Consider the following 13,896-nt stretch of genomic DNA (forward strand, 5'->3'; position numbering starts at 1 on the left):
TTTAGTTAACCATATTTGAAGATTTTGCACCAAATTTTTGTGCGCACATGAAGAGATTTGCATAAATATGTTGTGAATCTCTTTAGTGATTTAAAACATATTTAAATGTTCTCAACATATTTGTGTGAACGTAAATAAATTTTGTGCAAATATATTATAAAACTCCTATATGATTTTAACTAGATTCAGAGGTTTGCAACGTATTTGTGCAAACTTAAGGCGGGTTGCAAATATATTCGAAGGTTTGAAACATAATATTTGTGAGGATGTGAGGAGGTCTGCACAAAATATTGTGAATCCTCTCGGTGATTTTAACAATATTCGGAGGTTTGCAACATATTTATGTGAATGTAAGTTGGTTCGCTCAAATATGTTACGAATTTTCTCAATAATTTTAACTTTATTCGGAGGTTCGAAACCTATTTGTGTGAACGACAAGAGGTCCACGCAAATATGTTGTGAAGGGTAAAAAGGTCATCAAAATCAATGATTTTGAACATGTAGAGGACTTTGGCATATATATAGGTTTTTACAAGAATGGCTCATTTTTATAAGGCAGTACAATTATTTTTTCTTTAGCAAAACTCATCATTTCAACAAAACTGATATTCACCTATATAGTTTTAACGAAACTCACCATTTTAGCAAAACTTGATTTGGGATTTGCTTATAAATCAAAATAGCCAAACTCATTTTAGTTGTCACAAAACTAACAAATCTCACTTGTGAGACTTTTTTTTTTTCACTCTAACCCCCATCATCCCAGTCAACGCCACCACTTCTTTATTGTCACCATCATCATCACTATCACCACTTTTGGACCATTGTCACCACCACCAGCTGCTATCACTATTGCCATCACCAGTACCACTGCTACCAAGGTTGGCAAGTCAACTCAGTCCACTCAATGACTCATTCTAAAATAGGTACCAAATGAGAATGACTTGTTTTTTTCTTTTATGGGATATTAATTGACAGGTAAACAATTGAGGTTGGGCTTCAGACTTTTGGCCTCTCTCTCTCTCTCTCTCTCTCTCTCTCTCTCTCTCTCTCTCTCTCTCTCTCTCTCTTAATAATATGATCTTTTATTTTTTGTATATTTCCTTCATTTATTAAATATTTTTAATTTGGATGCATTTTGTTTGCTACTTTATTGAAACTTAGTTTTGTTATTCTATCCCAACTGAGTTTCGCTGGCAAAAGTCGAGTTTCACTAACACTTATAGGCAAAACTCTATTTTACTAGCGGTCCAGTTTCATTGAAATGTTGAGTTTTGCTAAAACTGCATAAGCAAATCTCAGTTTTGTTGGTGATGAGTTTGGTTGAAATTGAGTTTCACTAAAATGGTATAAGGTAAATCTCAATTTTGCTGAAATGGTGAGTTTCGTTGTTTCATGTTTTAGCGGAAGTATAAAATTAAAAAAAAAATACTTTCATATTCAACAAAAATAGAGCATGCCTGTATTAGAAGAATATTGTGATATCTTCTAGCTATTATGTGAAATAACATTGTTTTTAGTAGTATGAGCATTTTTAGTTTTGTAAATAATCATGAACTTTATTATTGAGGGGATGAAAAATTAATTAATGTAAGAATTGGGGTTTCCGTGTCAAACTTTTTTATATTTGCTGGAGTACATTCAAAAATTTTCTTTAATGACATTTTTCTTGTCTTTTTTCAAAGCTTGGTTAAAACCAGCTGAAAAAATAGGACCATAGCAAAAATACATATCCAATAACTATATTTTGTTTATATAACACCTGTGGTATTCAAACCCAGGCCACTTAGTTACGATAGAGCAACCTAACCATCTGACCATCTCATTGGAACCAGTTCAGGATTAGATAAGATAGGATTGTGGAAGTCCACCAAATATCAGATCGGGCCCTTAATGTTGAAAGTGGACTTGTTTTCTCTGCCTCAAAGTGTCGGAGCTTGATCCATATTTGGTCTTTATCCATATTTGGTCATTTTCCGTTCTTTTGCATGTGAAAAATCGCAACTTATAAATGATTTACTGGTTTTAAAATATAAAGATGTTTTTTTTTGTAGACTAATCAAATTGAATTGAAGAAAGGGTATTACTCTAATGGATAAGTCATTGGTCATCTTTGAAAGTGGCATAGGTTCAAATCCCATTGCTTTCCTTTCTCTAAAAAAAAAACAATCAAATCCAATAGATTTACATTGGCTGGCTTCTAGTTGATATAACCCTTGAGGTCCTCCCTGCCCACGAGGGAGCACACTCAGCTTCGACCTTATGGCAAGGAACTCCACCCGTAGGTTTCGAACTTGTGGTATTGCGTAAACTTGGTGACATTCACATCTCGCAAATGACTCATTTTTCACACAAAAAAAAATTGCAAGGAAACGTTCCCTAGCAAACTAATGTGAATCTCTTATTATTAGAAATGGATTGCAAATGGGTTTAGCCTAATAAGGTTTGGATTTTCAAACAGCTAACTCAAAACTCAAGCTGTCCTATAATTTTGTTTTTTATAACCCGAAGAAACCACACCCAGCACGAAGACTTGGTTGTGCTGGCTCAGCCTGCTATACCTACGGTCGTCATGCCAGCAGCGTAAAACTCCTATGCTAGGACCCCTGCCCCCAGGGTTTATGCCAAGCTGTTCTAGGTTGAAACTTTAGATTTTAGACCTGTCCAATAACTCACCAAATTTTCATGATTCAAACACTATCAAGAGTTTATGTCTGGCAGGAGTAGTTAGTGCACGTAGTCTTGTGTTGGGACGTTGCAAGTTTGAATCCTAATGTCAATGTTATGAGTGTATAACTGGTTGCGGTCTGCCTAACCCCAGCTTTCTCTATTGAAAAAAAGAGTTTATGTTAGAAAAACATGATTTTTGGTGTGATCCGTAGCAAAAAGGCCATGCTAAACATGTTTATGTGTTCAAATTGATTTGATGTCATTACACCTAATTGACCATGGAGAATATAACCGATACCCGACAATATTCCGAGTTCATTAGGAGGGTTTGGTAGCCAAATCTAGATCCGGGTTTGGTATTAAGTTTTGCATTCAAACCCGAACCCAAATCCAACTGAAAGCCTGGCCCAATTAATTGTAAATACCGGGTTTTACGCTAGTCGAATCCGGGATTGGTTTTATCTTTTTCCATCCAAATCCAAATTCAAATCTCTGATCCTGGGTGTGGTTTATCCATGTAACAAACGAAAAAAGAAGACCGGCTTAGTCTATCAGACGGTCTGGCTTGGTTAGGTCTAGACTTGTGTTTCTCTCGGGTTCGGGTTGGATCTATCCAACCCACTTATTAACAAAGCAGGAACTTAAGCCTAGGGGTGTCAATGGGGTGGGTTTGGTTTGGACCATGCATGGTGAAACGAGACCCAGGCCTGGTTTGAGATGATGGTATCAGGTTTGGACTCGGGTCCAATCGAATCCATTATAACATAAACCATACCCAGTTCTTATAAGAATTAAATGAACCATACCCCGTAAAATAATATTTTTTACCTTTTTTACATTGAAATTTTGTAGATCTTAGTTGAAACTTGAGCCGGGCCCGGGGCTAGTATGAAATTTCACCAACCATACCTGGCTCCATGTATTATTCGAACCCTTCAAGTCCGATACAGATTCTAATCAGACTTTCTCATTTATTACTAAACCCTGACCCTAAAGGATTTGGTACGGGTCGGATCCGAGTGAAATCCGATCCATTGACACCCGTAAGGCGCACAGTCCGGAATAAGAAGTCAACTTTGGGGTTACTGGGTATCGAATCGATCCAAGGATCGGTACGGTGAATCCTTAAAACATGGTAAAGTTACGTACACAAGTTAAACTAGAGCATGTGTGTACGGTTGTGAGGCATTTTAGGAATTGATTTAAAAGATCGAGGTAGTTTCTGGTAAAGTACAATGCGGTTCCACAAGTGGCTACGACAGGAGAGGCTTTTTCTCTTCGTATTCTTCGCTTTCAGCAATCAGTTTTTTTGATTCCCACTTCCGCCCTAGCCTTTCCTGCTATAAATAAAGGGACAGGGAGACGGGAAAGGGCTCTCTCGTCGAAGAAGCGATGGCTGTCAACGGGGTGAGGTCTGGGCTGAAGCTCTTGAGCGGCTCTAGTGGCGGCCTCTCCAGATCCGGTAAATAGATTATTCTTCCTGTTTGGATCAATTATTTCTCTTTGAATGGGTGGAATCTCGTTTCATGTTACAACCTCGTTTCTTGCCTTAGATCGGATGATGATCGTTTTCTTTTCTTTTTTCTGAAAGAAAGATTGGGTAATGATCGATCCCTTATTTTATGGACCCCAACACAATTCAGTGAATTCTTACCTCCGGTTGCTGAAGGGATTCTTTGAAAGTTTTTTCTTCCGTCCAATTTGTTGGTTTCTTTTCGCATTGTCGAAGGTGGCAGAAGAGGTGGTGTTTTTTTATTTCTGGTAGATGTTGAGGTAAACGGTTTCCCTGGTTCAGTAGTGTTGATTATCTCGGCGGCGGCCTGTTTATGCGATTTCATTGTTTTTGAACGTTTTCCTTTTCTTGTTTTTTCACTTTGGGTGGTTTGGAGGATGGGGTAAATGATATGCTTCGCATTTTTGTTGATGGAAGATACGCCCCTTCCTCTACTGAATAGGTGATGATGCTGGATTTGTTTTCGATGCATTTAAGATTTTGTCGATTTTGAAGGATGTGGCTATGAAAGCACCCCCCAACCGTTGATTTATTATTTATATGGGTGACCAGTAAAAAAAAATGTGGTTTTGATCAAGAATTCGACATCATGGAGGATGTGTAGCTGCATTTGTTGATTTCCTTTTTTTTTCATTTTTCTATTGAAAAATACTGATAGTTCAAAGATTCATGGCGAACAAAAGGCAGTGGCATCTGTAGGCCTTAAGATGTCATGAGTACTTATGATTCTTTCCCTTCCTCTAAAAAAAAACTATATTTCTTTTTCCTGGATGCCAGCTGGTTTGAAACGGAAGATAGTTGAGATCATGGTCACACATATAGGCGATATTTTCAAAATACCGATATTGTCGCTGTAAATTCTGCAAACGATAATGTAGGTAAAATATCACGATATTTTGAAAATAATGTCAATTTTATAATATCATGATATCATCACGAGAATATTGTGATATTATCATGATATTATCAATTAGTTTTACTGTTTTATTTTTACATTTTAAATATGTTTTCTTTTTTTTACTTGTTCTACTTATTTATTTTATTATTTATGTATTTTTTGTCTAAACATGATATTTTCCTACTTATGTTTGTTATTTTTTAAGCCTCGAGATTTTTTCTGAGCTTTTCCCAATATTTATCACCAAACCTATAATATCGCAGGAAATAGCCTCACGGAGATATAGCGGATACCATATTTGTGACTATGGTTGAGATATTCCTTGTACTGTAAACCCAAAAACTTGTGGAGAACATATGAAGGATCAACAGCACAATAGCTAACTTTCTAGGTGCAATACTTAAGAACTAGGTGCATTAGATGTGGGCTGCTTTGTTTTGTCCTCGTCTGTTCAGGTTAGTCTTGTACGAGTCGTTGTTGTGCTTCCTGGCTTTCATGTTTCTTCCTCTTATATATATATATATATATATATATATATATATATATATATATATATAGAGAGAGAGAGAGAGAGAGAGAGAGAGAGAGAGTGTGTGAGTATCTGCCTACACAGATCTGTGCTTACTGTTGCCTATGGGGCATTTAAAGGGTTATTTTTCATGTTTTTCTCGAATCTGACTGTATGGATGTGTTCCACGTGTTCGATTTTATAGGAATAGACTCTTGCATCATTCGATTCTGACGCCCAGGTATGTTTTTATACAACAACAACAACTACGCCTTCATCCCAAAACAATTGGGGTCGGCGATATGAACCAAAAAAGAAAATCATTTTGGGTCTTCCACATGAATCCTTCTCCTCCAATCATTTCTATCTAATGCCATGTCCTCGGTGAGGTTCAAAGCATTCATATCCTTTCCTATCATCTCCATCCAAGTTTTCTTAGGCCTACCTCGACCTCTTTTAACTAATATATTTTCCCATTTCTCCATCCTTCTAACTAGAGCATCATTAGGCCTTCGCCGAATATGTCCAAACCACCGTAAACGATTCTCTCTCATCTTATTTTCAATGGATGCAACGCCTACCTACTTACGTATCTTCTCGTTTTGAATCTTATCTTTTATTGTATTACCACACATCTATCTAAGCATACGCATCTCAGCTACACTCATTTTTTGAATATGATGTCTCTTGGCAGCCCAACATTCCGTATCATATAGTAAAGCGGGCTTAATTGTCGTCCTATAAAACTTTCTTTTTAACCACAATGACATTCTACGATCGCACAACACTCCAGTTGCACTTTTTCATTTCATCCACCCAACCTTTATCCTATGATTTACATCTCCATCATTTTCTTCATACTTTTGAATGATAGATCCCAAATATTTGAAACAATCATCCACCGGTATTTCTTGCTCACCAAGATTCACTACAATCTCATCACTACTTCGTTGCTTACTAAACCGACATTCCATATATTTTGTCTTACTCTTACTCAACGTAAAACCTCTTGCTTTCAAAGTCTGTCTCCATAATTCTAACTTAGCATTAACCCCAGCTCTAGACTCATCAATCAAAACAATATCATCAGCAAACAACATACACCACGACACATTTTCTTGAATTGATCTCGTAAGTTCATCTATCACTATAGCAAAAAGGAAAGGGCTTAATGCAGATCCTTGATGTAACCCAACCGTTATAGGAAAATTGTTTGTCACCCCTCCACAAGTGCGGACATTGGTTACTACTCCTTCATACATATCTTTAATTATACTAATGTACTTGAGACAAACACCTTTCTTCATCATTGTCCACCAGAGAACGTCCCTAGGTACTCTATCGTATGCCTTCTCCAAATCAATAAAAACCATATGCAAATCTTTGTTCCTCTCTCTATATCTCTCAATAAGTTGTCTAAGAAGATGTATAGCTTCCATAGTTGATCTTCCAGGCATAAAACCAAATTGATTCTCCGATATCATGACAATCTTCCTCAACCTAGAGTCAATCACCCTCTCCCAAAGTTTCATAGTATGGCTCATGAGTTTTATACCACGATAGTTTGTGCAATCTTGTATATCACCCTTATTCTGATATAGAGGCACCAAAGTACTCTTCCTTCACTCATTAGGCATCTTATTTATCCGCCAAATCTTGTTAAAAAGATTTGTCAACCATTCTAAACATTTCTCTCCCAAGCATTTTCAAGCCTCGATAGGTATACCATCTAGGCCAACTCTCCTTCTTGATTTCATTTTCATCAAAGCCTCTGCAATTTCATTCTTTTGAATCTTGTGCATGAAGTCACGATTCATCTCATGAAAATGAATGGAGATGTCTCCAAGATCCTGAGCATGACTTCCATTAAATAGCTTATCAAAATAATGTTTTCATCTCTCCTTAATCTCCTCATCTTTGACTAAAACCCTTTGCGTTTCATCTTTGATACATCTAACCATACCCAGATCCCTCGATTTCCTATCTCTCATCTTTGCAAGCCTATATATATCCTTCTCGCCCTCTTTGGTATCCAACTTGTCATAAACCTCCTTATATGCCTTATCCCTCGCGTTTCGAACTATTTTTTTAGCTTTCTTTTTTGCTATCATATACTTCTCCAAATTCTCATTATTACGACTCTTACTTAGATTTCTATAACACTCTATTTTAACCTTAATAGCTAATTTGACACCCTCGTTCCACCATGATGTATCCTTACCTAGCGGTGCACCGCCTTTAGACTCACCCAATACCTCCTTAGCCACCTTTCTCATGCTACCCGCTATCTTATTCCACATTGATTCTGAATCATCCTCGAGACACCAATCAGCTTCCTTAACTACTTGCTCTACAAACATTCCTTGTTTAGCTCCTTTCAGTGCCCACCACTTAATTCTAGGATCTATCCTATGTCTATCCCTTTTGCGGCATTGTCTAATTCTAAGATCTAAAATTAAGACTCTATGTTGTGTAGCTACACTTTCTCCCGGTATAACCTTACAATCGATGCAACAACCTCTATCTCTCTTTCTAAGTAGGAAAAAATCTATCTGACTCGTATTAACCCCACTTTTAAATGTTACTAGATGAGACTCTCTCTTCCTAAACCAAGTGTTTGCTAAGATCATATCATAGGACAAACCAAAATCTAAAATCCTTTCTCCACTTTCATTTCTTTCTCCTATACCATAGCCTTCGTGGATACTCTCAAATTCATCCCTACTAATGCCTACATGTCCATTAAGGTCACTGCCGATGAAAAGCTTTTCTCCATAAGATATCCCTTGTACTACTCCATCTAAATCTTTCCAAAATTGACGCTTAGTGAAATCATCTAAACCTACTTGAGGTGCATAAACACTAATAATATTAATAATATTTGTACCTGATACTAATTTAATAAGTAAAATTTTATCACCCTTCCTACGGACCTCAACTATATTATCTATAAACTCACGACTCATAACAATCCCTACTCCATTCTTATTCCTATTTATTCTTGTATACCAAATCTTATATCCCCAAGGTTCTATCACTTTTGCTTTCTCACCTACCCATTTGGTCTCTTGTAGACATAAAATATCAATCTTTCTCCTACACATAACATCTACTAAGTCTACCAACTTACCAGTTAAAGACCCTATGTTCCAAGTGGCTAACCTAATTTTATGGTTTGAAAATTGATGGTGTAGGGGACCTCATTCAGGTCAGCACCTACGATACCTATATAGGCGACCCCATTGCTCAATGTGGTAATCCAGGGTGTGCACTGGTTGGCACGAGCAACCGTCTATGTCTCACGGGTGTGCGATTTAGAATGCATGGGGGCACTTGTGAGCTATGTTACTTGGACATTGACACGAGTATCGATTTTGGACATGAGTAGATATGTAGACACGACTGTATATATATGTATATATAGGAAAATGAAAACCTACAAAATGGGCGCAGTGCTAAATGAAACATGATATTGGATTTTCGGTGTTTTTTCGAAATTCTGACTGTACAGTTGTGATCTATATGCTTGTTTTTATAGGAATCACTTCTTGGAGCATTTGATTCAGATGCATGGATAGGCTTTTATAAGATTTCAAAATCAGCGGCCTACAATTTTCATAAATTTTTTAGGCTCCAAATACCATTTTTTCCAACCGAAATGCATGATCCAAGTGCCAATTTCTATTAAATCAATCATTGCTGAACACCTCTATTGGGTTGGAATTTCGAGAAAAAAAAACAAATTTGCAATATCATGTTTCATTTAGCACAGTGCCCATTTTGTAGGTTTTCACTTCCAGAGTGAGAGAGAGTAATTAACTAAAAAGTAAAAGAAATATTTCAAAAGAAAAAAAAGACATCCTCGGTTCTCTCTTCTTTGTATATGGCATCACACAATTCATCAAAATTGTAAAAAATGAGAGTTAGTTCTTAGGTGAGACTTTTTACCAACTTGACTCCAACTGAGAGAGAAAGAGATTTCTTTTTGTACTGTAAAGGGGCATGCCGACTCATTTTCATGGAGTTAAGACCCAATATAATATATGGAGAGAAAATAAGGTTTGAAAGGTTGAGAAAAAAAGTTTGAGATCAGATACTTTGTGTCTTAGACACTCAAAAGTGTTGCACACACAACACTAAGTGTCCATTTTTTCCTTGGACACTTCTATGTTGAAAAATGAAGTGTTCATGATGTGTCTAAGAGTGTCGATGTCCAAGTGTCGGACACTGGCATGTTGGCCCTCCAGAAGTGCCAAGGTAACATAGTTTGTACGTGAATCTCTTGTGAGGTGCAATGCTTGGGCCAGCCAAGTAGCTTTAACCATGCATGGTAGCATGGGGTGCTGCAAGTGAATGTGGTGTGCCGGCAAGCAAGTTGACCAGCATTGCTTGCTGTGGCGGAAGCCGTCAACTGGCCTGTTATGGTTGGGGACCTTCAGGCCTTGTTGGTGAATATGGAGAGGTCATGTATATGTCACTACTTGGCCACCAAGTCAAAGTTTGTGCATGATAGTTGCAAATGGAACGTTTGATTCTGGTTTGTTGAGGTGATTGTGTCACCTCCTCTTCGGTATTGATGGCAAGACGCTTCCGCCTCATCAAGAGAAAGTGCAGCCGCACATGGGGTGGTTTGCGATGCTGGGTAGTCTGCATGAGTCAGGAGGGCTCATGCCCATCATGGGTGTGTGTGAAAAATGCCCATGCTTTTTTAGTATGATGTATTGCAACAATCTTTATTGGACACAATAGTTTCCCTCAAGTGTAGCATATTGGAGGCAGCCAACTTTCTTGACCTAGTATACAAGTTCTACTCTTGAAAATATAGTATTTCTTCTGGTTACATAGTGACCTTAGTTAACCCAACTACAAATAAGGAATGCAGTGTCTAAAAAATCAGCCAGCGATGTTGATTTTAAAGTCATTAACCTTTATCATGCCTGATGCCTGTGTGTGTAGGTATTCTATTATATATGCTTGTGTCTATGAGCTTGTGATTATTTCATTGGGTTCAAGGCTATGTAACACGGGTTCTTCTAACAGGGCACCGCACCCGCGTCGCACCCACACCCAGTTGGGTGCGATACTTGGACACAACTTTGTTTGTGTTAGGTGAAGTCAACCACACTGAGGTCCATTTTTATCTAAAAATATATTTAGTTAACCCTAATCAAGTCCATTTTTATCTATATTATATATATAAATATATAAATGTACACAAATACACGGAGTGTTAACTTAAAACTGTTAAAATTTATATATATATATGTATATAGATATATAGATATATCCTCCCCGCACTCAAGTGTTTTTAAAGTGCCGCATCCGCACCTATGTGACAGGCTCAAGGAAATTTCTTGTTTCCCCATTTTTTTCATTGATCCAAATGAACAATATCCTTGTGCATTGCAATTACTGCCTCAATTGATTTTTATAGCATCATCATGGCCTAGTGTTTTGTTTTCTATTGTTCCATTCATGTTTATCTCGGTTTAGGTCTATGAGTAGGAAATATCTAAACTGCTTTTGATTCTTCACTTGAGAATTCAGATGTATTATCAGAGACTTCAATATGTTAACTCGTGTCAAAGAAATCTCCCAGCATCATGATGTCAATGAGAATAAGATAGCTGTAACTTTCCCTTTAAAGTGAATTTCTAGGGATCTTGTTTGTTGTTTCTGAAAAATAAAATATCATAAAAGATTTGCAAATAGGAGGCAATTGACCTTGTTGGCTATATATTTCAGACTGGGTGTACGCTTGGACTGTGAGAGGTAATGTCGTATACTTTGCTTTAAGATTTGCAAAAATGACATGTTGCAAGAAGACCTCTCACATCTCTTGTAAGGAACATTGACATGGTACTAGTATAAGCAGGAAAAGAGGAAGACCACTGAAGACTCGGAAGGAGGCATGAAGGATTGTGAAGTCACCGAACTTGTAACTTTGGATAGACAGGAATGGAGAAATAGGACCTGCAAAGCCGACCCCATGTAGTTGGGATAAGGCTTGTTGATGATGATTTTCACATAGCAAAATGTATTGGTTTATTATTTTTATGATCAGGCGTAACAGTTCATCATAGAACCATCTTGCCAATTGAAAATTATGGATACATATTATCAAAATCTGTTTTAAATAGACTTTAGTCTGTCCAGCTGGCCTCAATACATCTTATATCCTTTGATGCATTAAAATAATTTTGTGATTTTTAGTTTACCAACATTACACTTGAATAACTGAAATTCACGTTTGACTTGCTAGGGATGACCTTTTTGGATAGAAAACACAGGGCCCTTCCATACCAATGATGTAAAAACTCCATCATTACCCGAACCAATACTCTCTTCAGTTATCACTTCTTCCTACTTTATAGTTCACTGCAAGGTCTTGATTGTTCTTTCTACATGTGTGATTGGCTCATCTCATTTTCAACTTCCTTGGTTAATGTTACTGGACGCTGTTCTGATTGGGAGCATCACCTAACAAATTTCTCCACTGCACTACCAAAAATTTCATGGCAAACTGAAACTTCATACTCTCTCTCTCTCTCTCTCTCTCTCTCTCTCTCTCTCTCTCAGGGGGACTTGCTGTCGTCCCCCACCCTCCATCATTTAAAAAACAGAAAAAAGAAGAAACAGTTATCCCTTTATCCAGATTGTTAGTTTCTGAATGCGGCAACTTCTTTGGTGTGTAAGAAACCCTTATGTTTTTTATAGTGAGGAAGGGAAGAACTTGCATCTTCAATATATCAGTTGTAGCATGTCTTTTAACAATATCGACATATATTTGCCCTTAACCTGAAAAATTTGCACACTTTTCATAAAATAACTTTATTAAGCTTTTATTTGAATCAACATTTGCTCTGCCACTGCCAATCTAATGAGAAGATATGAATACTTTGGAGTTCTTCCAAAAAGAACTTTGCTTATCAGTTACCAACCTCTTGGGGTTTTATATAGGCATCCTTTTAAGGTGCGTTTGGATGCTGGCTTGAGAGGATTCTCTATGGGGCCCCAACCTTTTCTCTTTCTGTTTTTTTTTGTGATAATATTTTGTCCTGAATTTCTAAAGTCAAAGCCAAAAGGTGGCAACCACCAAGATGTGACTGTTGGATCCATAGCTTTTTACTTTTCCTATGCAGTAACATGTATACGCATGTTAGTTCAGTCTAAGATGGTTACAAACTTTGTACTGTTTTATGCTGTGTTCTTAGCACATTTGACTGTCCATCTGCACTCGCTAGATTCTGTAGACTTTTTTAGATGAATTCGCAGTTTGCGTTTTGAAGAACCATTCTTACATTTCTAGACCTGTGTTTTGAAGGGGTCATAGTTAACTTGTTAACTTTTGGTCTAACAGTGACGAGGGCGGTGCACTCAACTGGTGTGAAGAGAATGGGAGGTGGGCATGGCCATGATTCAGAACCATTTTACATGCATGCGAAGCACATGTACAATCTGGACAGGATGAAGCACCAGAAGTTGAAGATGACGCTTGGTGTCTGGACTTGTTTTACCATTGGAGCAACTGTGCCCATAGTTGCTGTCATATTCCAGCAGAAGAAGACGGCTTCTGCTTGATGCTGTTGTTGGCCATTGGATCCTCTGTGAATTCCTCGGATTTGGTGTCATTCTTTCCTAGACTGAAAGAAATGTGTTTAATTTAAAGGTTTGACGTGGCGTTGCTGAATAATGCCATCTTGATGCTGACACAAGATGAGCAACACTTGAAAAAATCTTCCCTTTTTAGGATATCTTGGTGTGACTTCACCATTTATCTATTTCATTCCATTGGTTAAGATATTGGATGAAGTTTTGGAGGCATCATAACAAGTATAAATTAGTTTACTCTCTCTCTCTCTCTCTCTCTCTCTCTCTCTCTCTCTCTGGAAGTTGAATATTCGTGTTGCCCATTTCCGGATCATAGGCAATTGGGGTAAACTTTCTGAACCAACAATCTGTAAGTAAGCATGCTTACCCAGTCGCTAGCAGGAACAATTGTTTACTAAGTTCTATATACATAAAACCCCAAGGGATACCCTGCTCACCAAGAGGAGCCCCAGCTTCGGGCTTAAGGGAAACACACCGAGTACCAAACTCGTGATATATTTTAAACTTGTGACGTTGGCATACATTTTATGCAAGTTACGTCACCTTCATTGAAGGTGCTGCACCACAATTCTTACTATAGCACCATCACTGATTTTACAAACATAAGCATCGGTATACTTGCATCTCATGGTTCAAGAGGTTTGTGCCTTATAATGCTTGACGTATGAGTCATCTCGAGGAGTCTGTAGCATCAAC

The 13,896-nt window shown here is 37.6% G+C and overlaps 1 protein-coding gene across 1 annotated transcript; it reads left to right on the forward strand.

The window, feature by feature from the left end:
- The first annotated feature begins 4,045 nt into the window (after positions 1-4,045).
- Positions 4,046-13,437, forward strand: LOC149847361 (uncharacterized). The gene is made up of 2 exons (XM_089996964.1): positions 4,046-4,132; positions 12,950-13,437. The coding sequence occupies exons 1-2, from the start codon at positions 4,063-4,065 to the stop codon at positions 13,168-13,170; spliced, it is 291 nt and encodes a 96-aa protein (XP_089853090.1). The 5' UTR covers positions 4,046-4,062; the 3' UTR covers positions 13,171-13,437.
- Positions 13,438-13,896: the final 459 nt, after the last annotated feature.

The sequence above is a fragment of the Nuphar pumila genome, chromosome 2, assembly GCF_984573655.1.
Source record: "Nuphar pumila chromosome 2, dmNupPumi1.hap1.1, whole genome shotgun sequence".
Lineage (NCBI taxonomy): Eukaryota > Viridiplantae > Streptophyta > Magnoliopsida > Nymphaeales > Nymphaeaceae > Nuphar > Nuphar pumila.

Excerpts from the sequence above, each read along its gene's own strand:
- LOC149847361 (XM_089996964.1), top strand. The coding sequence starts at position 4,063 with ATGGCTGTCAACGGGGTGAGGTCTGGGCTGAAGCTCTTGAGCGGCTCT. Across the intron at positions 4,133-12,949 it reads TGGCGGCCTCTCCAGATCCG|TGACGAGGGCGGTGCACTCA; the intron begins GTAAATAGATTA and ends TTGGTCTAACAG.